Source organism: Notechis scutatus, unplaced genomic scaffold, assembly GCF_049901735.1.
Source record: "Notechis scutatus isolate UNSWTSFEM ecotype Mainland unplaced genomic scaffold, rNotScu1.2 NSCUCTG36, whole genome shotgun sequence".
In the NCBI taxonomy this organism is placed as follows: Eukaryota; Metazoa; Chordata; class Lepidosauria; order Squamata; family Elapidae; genus Notechis; species Notechis scutatus.
In genome coordinates this window covers 47419-57500 of record NW_028263115.1, presented here as the reverse complement: position 1 = coordinate 57500, position 10082 = coordinate 47419, and the positions used below count along the sequence as shown (strand labels likewise).

The following is a 10082-nucleotide window of genomic DNA, read 5'->3' as shown; positions in this document are numbered from 1 at the left end:
GAATCCTATACCGATAGGTTCCAGATGTTCCTCGAGGGTAGCAACCTCAAGGATGCCAACGGCCACAAGAAACGAGCCGTGTTTCTCACACACTGCGGGCCCGCAGTGTTTAAGATGGCCAAGGCATTGGCCAAGCCAGAGGATGTCAAAACCATGGAATGGGGCGATCTTGAGCCCTTGCTGCGAAACCACTACGCCCCCGTCGTGCCCATCCTCATCCGGCAGCACGAATTCTACAGGCGGGATCAACGCGAGGGCGAGGGGCTTGGCGACTTCATGGCGGCGCTACGAGACTTGGGCAGCCTGTGCGAGTTCACCGACCTGGACGAGGCCCTGCGAGACCGCGTTGTCCTGGGACTCCGAGACCCCGTTCTCCAGAGCCGCATCATGGCGAAGGGCGACATCTCCCTCGCCGATGCCCTCATCGAGGCAACCGTGGCTGAAGCAGCCAGGAAATCAGCGGCTCGGATGCGACAATCGAGCATCACGCCACGACCAGCAACCGGCGAGACGGCTCCGAACCCAGAACAGCGACCCAAGGCCCACCAGCGAAACACAACCACACACCACGGCGACGTTGACTCATTCTCAGAAACAGAGGACGAGGAGGAAGAGATCCACTGCCTGCAAACAACACGAGGGTGACGGGAACCCCGAGGTCATAAGTCGAGGTTCCAGTGCGCCGGCTGCGGAGGCAATCACCCCCATTCGGACTGCCGTTTCCTCGATGCCATCTGCCGGCAGTGCGAGAACGGGACACATCGCCAAGGTTTGCCGGAATAAAAGACACTACAGCCCGCGGCGACGAGATGGCAGCCCCGACGGCGAGAGAACACCCCCACCAGGCACTGAGATTGCCAGACAGAGAGCCGCTGGAGCCAAGAGGGTCGGAACAGGCGGCTCAATGAGGCAAGACAAAGGGAGGAAACACACCAGACCATCATCATCGGCCATTCCTCCACAAGCTACGCCAGAAAGGTATACGTAACGGTGGGGATAGAAGACCAGCCATGCGACATGGAGGTGGACTCCGGGTCCTTCCTCTCCATGGTCTCATGGTGCACCATCAAGCGCCTGGCACCATCCATCCGCCGCCACGAATTAGAAGACCAAACACTGACCCTCAAAGACTACCAGGGAAACCACATCCCTGTAGTCGGCAGAGGCCATTTCAAAATCACCTTCAAGGACCACACCAAAGTGCTACCCTGACGATCGTCGACCGGGATCGGCTGAGCCTGTTGGGACTACAGTGGTTCGCACCCCTAGGCATCGAAGTAACCGGCATCCACCGCATCGAAGAGGCAGACTGGGAAGCGGCGCTTGTGGAGGACTTCCGGGAAGTTTTTGACGACAGCCTAGGCAAGTACCGGGGTCCCCTATCTCCTTCAATATAGACCCGAACATCACATCCATCCGCCTTAAGCCCAGACGAGTGCCATTTGCACTCAAGCCCAAGATCGATGAGCAGCTAGATAAGCTCATCGCGCAAGGAGTGCTGGAGCCAATCGATCACGCCCGGTGGGAGACCCCCATAGTCACCCCCATCAAGCCAGATGGGTCCGTGAGAATCTGTGGGGACTATAAGGCCACCCTAAACAACGCGCTCCAACAAAGCGCATACCCCGTCCCAGTAGTACAGCACCTTCTGCACTCACTGGGGGAGACCGGATTTTTGCAAAGCTCGACCTGGAGCAAGCCTACCAGCAACTGCCGGTCGACGCCATAACCGCCAAAGCCCAGACCATCGTAACACACCAGGGAGCTTTCCGTTGCAACCGGCTCCAATTTGGAGTCAGCGTGGCACCTGGGGTCTTCCAAAGTCTCATGGAAAGACTCCTCCAGGGCATAGAGGGGGTGGTGCCCTACTTTGACGACGTCTTGGTGGCCACGAAAAACGAAAAGCAACTAGAAAGCCGGTTGAGGGAGGTACTGAAGAAATTCAGAGACTCGGGACTCAAAGTCAAAAAGGGAAGTGCCAGCTAAGGGCTGAAAGGGTCGAGTTCCTAGGGTACCTCCTAGACAAACATGGCATCCACCCCAAAGAAAAAAAACTGAGAGCCATAAGGGAAGCGCCACGACCCAAAAGCAAAACGGAACTGCAGGCTTTCTTGGGACTGTTAAACTTTTACAATGTCTTCCTACCCCAAAAGGCAACCGTGGCGGAACCGTTGCATAGGCTGTTAGATAAAACAGCCACCTGGACCTGGGGAGCACGGGAGAAGAGCGCTTTCAACAACACAGAGAAACTGCTAACATCTGACGCGGTACTAATCCAGTACAGCGAGACTCTGCCATTAACGGTAACGTGCGACGCATCGCCTTTTGGGATCGGCGCCATCCTCAGCCACCAGCTACCAGACGGGAGGGAAGCACCCATCGCCTTCTCATCAAGGACACTTTCAAAACCGGAGCGGAACTACAGCCAGCTCGACAAGGAGGCCCTAGCAGTCGTCGCCGGCGTCAAGAAATTCCACGAATACCTTTATGGTAGGACTTTTACAATCATTACGGACCACAAGCCGCTGCTAGGGATCCTGGCAGGAAATAAGGCCACACCGAACATTCTATCACCAAGGATGACAAGGTGGTCTGAGTTCCTGTCAGCATACAACTACCAGCTGATTCACCGACCCGGGAAGGACATCACCCACGCAGACGCCCTGAGCCGTTCACCCTTGCCCGACCTCGAAGACGACCCGGCTCCCACGACGGAGGTATTCCAAATAGAGACAATGCCCAACCCAATAGTGACCGCGCCAGACATTGCCAGAGAAACAAATAAAGACAAGCGGCTGGCGCGAGTCCTAAGCTGGGTTGGAAAAGGATGGCCAGAAGGGGACAGGGATGAACTATTCAGACCCTTCAGAAACAGACAAACTGAACTTTTTACCGAGAAGGGCTGTATACTTTGGGGGGGACAGAGTGGTAATCCCAGAAACATTACAAGAAAGGGTATTGGGGATGCTGCATGAGGGACACCCAGGGATGGTTAAGATGAAAAGCCTGGCCAGAAGCTACTCATGGTGGCCAGGCATGGATAAACAGATCGAAACCTGGGTAGCCAAATGCAAACAATGCCAGGAATCCAGACCCAATCCTCCCGCCGCACCAACCCATGAGTGGGAAACGGCAAGAGGACCGTGGTCTCGGGTTCACATAGACTTTCGGGACCAACCAAGGGGCACATGTACCTTATCACAGTAGATGCTTACTCCAACTGGCTGGAAGTAAGCACCATGAAGTCAACCACAACGGAGGCGGTAATAAAGAAACTGAGCAAACTCTTTGCCACACACGGCCTGCCAGATGTAATAGTGTCGGACAACGGGCCCCAGTTCACCGCACTAGCATTTGAACAATTTCTGGCAGGCCAGGGCATACGCCATGCATTAACTGTGCCAGTAAACCCGGCAGCGAACGGGCGGGCAGAACGCATGGTCCAATACACAAAAAAAGCCATCCAGAAAATAGAAGCAATCAACATACAAGACAAAATCAATAAAATGATCCTCATTCAACATATCACACCTAGCGCAACCACAAATAGAAGCCCGGCAGAACTAATGATGGGCAGAAAACTACGGTCAACGCTGGATAGAATGCATCCCACATACACCCCTGACAAATCCCCGGGCTCTTCCAGCAAACACAGAAAATTCAACATAGGGGACGCAGTATACGCGAAAAACCTTTCTGGGGAACCACTCTGGGTACCAGCAACAATCACGCAAATAACCGGCCCTTTATCATACTGACTGGAAACAAGCGACGGAAAAAACTGGAAGCGGCACATCAACCAACTAAGATCAAGAATAGCCACCACAAACCATACACCCGAGCAAGAAACTAGAATGGGGGGAACGGGAAATAGAATCGAAGGGAACCCCTAGCGCAAGCAGAACACCCCCACCCAGAACAAATAAACTACAAATAAACCAGCACTACTCACCAGCAAGCACAGGACCAACAGAGCACGAGACACCAGAACCGTCACCGGGAGGGAGCAGCCAAGCCAGTTCAACCAGCCCGGAAAGATCCGGCGGAACGTCAGGAATGGCAGCTCAACCAGCCCGGGTAGACCGGGAGGGAGCTACCAGGAAAGGCCCGGCTCACCATTCCAGGCGGTTCCATCCCCAGGAACCGGAGCGACAGAGAAACCCTCCGAACCGGTCGAAGACCACAATAGAACTGAACTGCGCAGGTCAACTAGGCAGGTGCGAAGCCCGCCTACCTGCGCGACTACGCCACAACGCACCGACAGACGAAACCAAGAGGGGAGGGTGTACTATATTAGCATACTCCAAATCCTCACAACTGATTGGTCCGGACGGACAGCGACCTGATTGGTCGAAACACCGGCCGTGATTGGAGCGCTAAGAATCTACCGCGATTGGCCGCTCCGATCACGGGAGATTCAAAGCGATGCCATTGGCCGCCGAGCCGCGAGCCAGCCTATATGAAGGGCTGCTGCAGCTTGGATTCTTCAGACTGTTCTTATTCTAAATAAAGAGCTGAACTCACTAGAATGGTCTCGCGTCTCATTCGAACCGATCTACCTCAGATCTAAAAGCACCAAACTCCATAGCTCTGGGTGACCTTCCCTAGCAATCTCTGGAGACAAGAGGCCATGTTGAAGGACAGCAGAAGTCAATTCCCTGGGTGCTGAATTCTCTTCCCCAGCATCACTTTCTGGATTTGCCCTGACTGGGAGGAAGGACCACAACCACAACAAAACAGTGACCCCAGGGGTATATCTGTAATTTTTACTAACATGGTTTATTCCAGCCTCTCCTCTGCAGATGGAGCCCGGAAAAAGTTCAGGATCCCAAGAGGAGAAGTTGCTTCTCACTGTAATTATGACCATCTGGTCCTTTGAGACCTGTGATGCTATATCTCCAGTTTTAGACTTCGATGTAGATTGAAGCCACATGATTCAGATTGAAGCCACATGCAAAGGATCTTCTATCAGAAAAGGATAAATTCCTTGGGTGAAACTCTCTGGGACCAGGTTTTGGGACAGGTACAGGCTCTGCTCTTGATTGCACCTTTCTCTCCTTTGCAGATGAAACTGAGTCATTCTCTGTTTAGATCAGGAAAGCCACTGGCACTTCTCAGAGTCTTTGAATTTTTCCAACTGTTCCTGTTGTTTGTGTTAGAAACAGGAATTGGATTGATTAATGCCATGAATGATGGACCTCCTGTTTCTGCTGCTGCTGCTGCTGGTGTCCCCATCAGTCTGTGGGAAGGTGAGAAGGAAATGCCCATTGAGTTTGGAGCACCAGGATGGCTACAATCCATGGAGCTTTTACAGGCCTGGAGACCATCTCATTGGTGTGGTCACAACTGAAACATATGTGTCGCCTATAATGTTGCCCTTCAATAGCCCTCCTATACCTTCTTCTTCGTAAGTCATTCAGGGTGATGGAGTTGCACTTCCTCCATGTGCAATTCTAACACTCTCCTTTTCTTCTTATTTCACTTATTTTTGTACCTCAGCACCTGTCTAATTTCCTGAATGATTTTGATTACCATGGCTTCCCTTTTTTGCCTTACTTTGTGGAAGAGAGTAAAATCCAAAGATGGAGTTTTTTAAAAACCTGAATGAAATCCAGATGATTTTCCTTTCTCAGTTCATTCCTGAGTTCATCACTTGAATAATGACCTTTGTTTAAGTAGTGACTGAAACAATTGTAGTTGCCTCTCTCATTTGCATAATTGATCATTCGATTTGGATCAATGTTGGCCTAAGGCTTAGTAGGTTTGTGAAGGATTATATATTTTAAAAACTTTTGTTGTTGCTATTGAATATAATAACATGAATATTGTTTTTCAATAGGAAGAGTTCTGATCCAACAAATACCCTAATGTCAATTTTTGCTATTCAAATGGTCAGCAAGAATTCCCAGCTCCTGCACAATCTCACACTTGGTTACAACATCCATGACAACTATGGAAGCACCTTCCGCACTTCAGATGCCTTGCTGGACATGCTCTCCACTGGAGAAGCCAATGTCCCCAACTACGGCTGTGGGAGGAAGGAGAACCTCCTGGCTCTGATTGATGCAGCTGCCAGGGACATCTCCATCCAGATGTCAACGTTTGTAGGCACCTACAAAGTCCCACAGGTTTGTGTGTTTTTCTCTATCTGGTAAGGTGAGTGGGGTGGTGGGGGTGAACAACAGATCCAATATCTTCATAGAATTCAAGAGCAGCTTTTGAGAATATTAGGGAACATATCAACGATGTTTTAGTCTATTATGTTCATCTTCAAATTGACCATTAAAGGCCTGAAGAGCCAAAAGGTCCCTAGAGGATATTCTACTGAATATTCTACTATTGAAAAACTATCCTTGTTTTGAGGTCCTCCATTAGCATCTTCATTTTCACATATCAATAATATCTGCCTAATCCAATTGGAATCAAGTTGGCAATAGTCCTGTCTATGTATAAAAAATATTCAGACCAAGAAGAGTATCTTTGGGATGGATAAAAGGAGTTCAGCTCCTGCCCTCATAGATAATTGTTAATTTACACAATTTCTGCTTTGTATAAATTCAGGGTATATAATTATTGGGTTAAAATTAAAGTGATGAAACAGACATATAGTCCCAAAACAGACAAAATTTCAATTAAACACTTATTGGATTGTACAACTGTCAATTTCAGGTAGCAGTTGTGCTCTTGTACATCTAGAGAAGAAGCTGAAAAATTGCTTCACAAAGAATTTGGGATATAGAAGCTGAGAAAGAGGTTTTAGTACTCAAAAATAGCATATAATACAGCCCTATATCTTAGATCCAGACATTTTATCTAACATCTGCTAATTTGAATCTAATTGTTGGAATTGTATGGGTGACACAGAAATTTACATTGCATTTTTTTTTTGTTTAATATGATTTTGCCTTCCATTTTTATAGACAATCTTGTTAATATTCTGTCTTAAATATTTTAAACCATGACTAAGGAACAAACTATTCTTATATATTCATCAAAAAAAAATGGGTTTGTCAATAAGTAATATTTTGGAGTTGATCTGGACCACATTATAACACAGCATTCTTCATTACTTTTTCAGATCACTGCTCTAATTCCTTCAGAGGCTCTGAGTGATAAAAGGAGATTCCCTTTTTTCCACCAGATGCTCCCCAAAGAAGGATTCCAATACCCAGCAATTGTCCAGCTGCTCCTCCATTTCAGATGGACCCTGATTGGCCTCTTTGCTTCAGACACAGAAAATGGAGATAATTTCATGAGGACTTTCCCTCCGATGCTTGTCAGGAATGGAATTTGTGTGGTTATATCAGAACGATTCACAACAATTGGACAAACAGCACCCCTCAGGGAGGCCCTCTCTAAGTGGAGACAAATCAACGTCTTTGTCCACTTCATAGAATATATTTCCATCTGGAACAGAATTATTCCTTTCCATGAAGCACTTATGCATTTGCCAGGACCCATTGAAGGGAAAGTCTGGATCCTCACAAATTTTGTAGCGTATCCAAAAAGAAGCACAGTTTTCTCAAATACATCCATAGTATTTGGAATTTTGGTTATCTGAGAAAAAAAAGGCCAACAGATGCTGCCTTTGAACCCCATTTCTTTGTGGAAGATCCGTTTCAAGATCATTATTTCCGCTGTTCCCTTTCCAAGCACGTCTTTTCTGTCAAAGGCCGCAGAAGATGCACCCAGAAAGCCCCACTGGAGACCCAGGAGAAAAGGAACAGGAAACGGATCATAATGACCGTCATCGCTACAGTTTCATTCAGACTCTGTCACAGGCCATGAATGCCGCTTATTCCTCCAGATCGAGGAGGGGAAGGAAGGAGGGAGAAAAGAGGTTGGGGGCTCTGAGGCTGCAGCCGTGGCAGGTATGGGGGGTCCCAATAGGGATCCATTAATCTGAGATCCTTTTGGAGATGGAACCCAAAGGAGAAGTAGGGAAACATCTCAACCTTCTTGTGCTGCAAAAGATCAAGAGATTTGCACCATCTAATTGCTCCTGTCTGACGCTCCGAATAACAGGGCAGATCTGAAGTTTCTGTCTAGCCTCTGTTGGAAGAAATCTCCTTCTGGGTTCAGTTCCAAGTGGGGAAGAAAGACGCTGGAAACATGGTGACTGCTTGGAAGATGGTTTAATGGTGGACAGGAGCACATGCCTTGGTTGAGGAAAGAAGGGCTGAGATGCTGAGAGTGCAATTGTTTGATGCCCTCTGTTGGGATTTGAATTGGAGCTTGTATTCTGATTGGTTGTCAGGCTCCCATGGGGCCATGCAGGGGCAACTCTGTAGGCTGTCCTGAGTCCCAGGCTTGGTTGAGCCTCGCTGGATGATGGTGATGGCTTTGGGCAATTCCTATATAGCTTTACCTGGAGTAGATCTTTGTTATGTAAAATAGAGTGGCCTAGGCCAGAGTAATGGTCCATTAGCAAGTGAGGGGGGGCGGAGTTTCAGCCTCTCTGAGTTTCTACTTTTCTTTTTAGGGGAAATATATTCTCCCTTTTTAGTATATCCTAAAATATTTCATTTTCCTAGGAGAGGGGAGGGTTTTAACTCCTCCCAACACCTCCTTCAGTCATTGGAAGAGTGTTGAATCCTCCCTTGTCCAACTGAGAGATTTTGTAAGTTGGAGAAGCTGCTCTCATAATCTCTTCCTTGTCTTCTCTCAAGACTCAGTTTCAGGTTGCAGTCAAGTACGATTTTGAGATTGTTTTCATAAACATGTATTTATTTACACATAACTCAAGATGGCAAATGTCTCCAACACAGCTTCCTCCTTCATCCAGTCCACTTTTAGTACAGTCAGAGACCAGCATTACAATAAATAATAATAATAATGGAGAAAAATAAAAATAAACGACAGTCAATGGGCAGTTAGAGTCTGCCTAATGCTGAGTCATGTCCGAATATGTGGCAATATAAATGTCCTAAATAAATAAATACATAATTTTGCATTACAGCAGAACAGAATTTGGCCCCATTCAGAGAAACTCCTTCCTACCTATCTGATAACTGCAGTTGCACGTAAAAGAGTTCCGTATTTCCCAGATATTTTATTAGGAGAGGCGTCACAAAGTGAATCCCTGAGTCCTGTTAGGAGATGCCGCATAGCAGGCTGTGAACTCACTGGTGGGATTCAAATTTTTTAATACTGGTTCTGTGGGCATGGCTTGAATTTGTGGGCGTGGCTTGGTGGCCATGTGACTGAGTGGGCTTGGCCAGGTGGCCATGTGACTGGCAAACCAAATACAATTGGTCCTCACTTAATGGCCGGTTACTTAGCAAGTGTTCTAATTTATGACTGATCTCCCCAGAGCTACTTGTCCTGTTTTTGGAGTTTTGACAACCATAAACACAAACACACAAACACACACACACACACACAGCCTTCGGACCCTGCTATTTTTTGATTCTGTAAGGAGCTCCTGCTGGAGCAGGGGGTTGGACTAGATGACCTCTGAGATCCCTTGCAGCCCTGCCCTAGATTGTTGTGTTGCTTCAAAGAGTCTTCTGAAGCCAGGGTTTGTGTCCTTCCTTCCTCTCCTTTTTTCTCTCTCCCCCCTCCCCTCCTTCCATGTATTTATCTATCCATCCATATATCTCATTCACTTTCTCCATTCTCCCTCTCTTTCTTTCTCTCTTTCTCTCCCTCTTTCTTTCTTGCTCTTTCTTTCTTGCTTGCTCTTTCTTTCTTTCTTCTCTTACTCCCCCCCCCTCTCTCTCTCTCTCTCTCACACACACACACACAGACACAGACACAGAGAGTGGGAGAGAGAGGGGGAAGATAGGGACCCAGCCTCTTCGCTACCCCCCACCGTCCCCCTTCCCTTCTCAGGCCAGGCGAGGGAGGGGAGGGTGAGGGGCAGGGCCAGCTGCTTCAGGCAAGGTGAAGAGGCGTTGACCAAGCATGGGAGAGTAGAAGTCTGGGAATGGCGGCTCCCGGCTCAGCTGGCCTGAGGGGCTCCTGCAGGCATATCGCGACAAGGGGGGCGAGAAGCCCCAGGACGTCCACTCACTCCCCTGCTGGCTGGCCAGGCCAGGCTGGAAGAGGCGCATCCGCCGGGAGAAGGAAGAAAATGTGAT

General features: G+C 48.4%; 1 protein-coding gene across 3 annotated transcripts in view; it reads left to right on the top strand.

Moving 5' to 3' along the window:
• LOC148128645 (vomeronasal type-2 receptor 1-like) overlaps positions 1–8969 on the top strand; it is a 15981-nt gene extending 7012 nt beyond the window's left edge. Inside the window, exons 1-4 of one of the 3 annotated variants that reach the window (XM_087948671.1) lie at positions 4937–5023; positions 5160–5407; positions 5840–6128; positions 7079–8969. In XM_087948671.1, coding sequence (XP_087804797.1) covers positions 5190–5407; positions 5840–6128; positions 7079–7561 — 990 coding nt within the window. In that variant the 5' untranslated portion in view covers positions 4937–5023; positions 5160–5189 and the 3' untranslated portion in view covers positions 7562–8969. Of the gene's footprint in view, positions 1–4936; positions 5024–5159; positions 5408–5839; positions 6129–7078 lie in introns of those variants that run through there. The other 2 variants (XM_087948673.1, XM_087948672.1) reach the window with 2 other exon arrangements.
• Positions 8970–10082: the final 1113 nt, after the last annotated feature.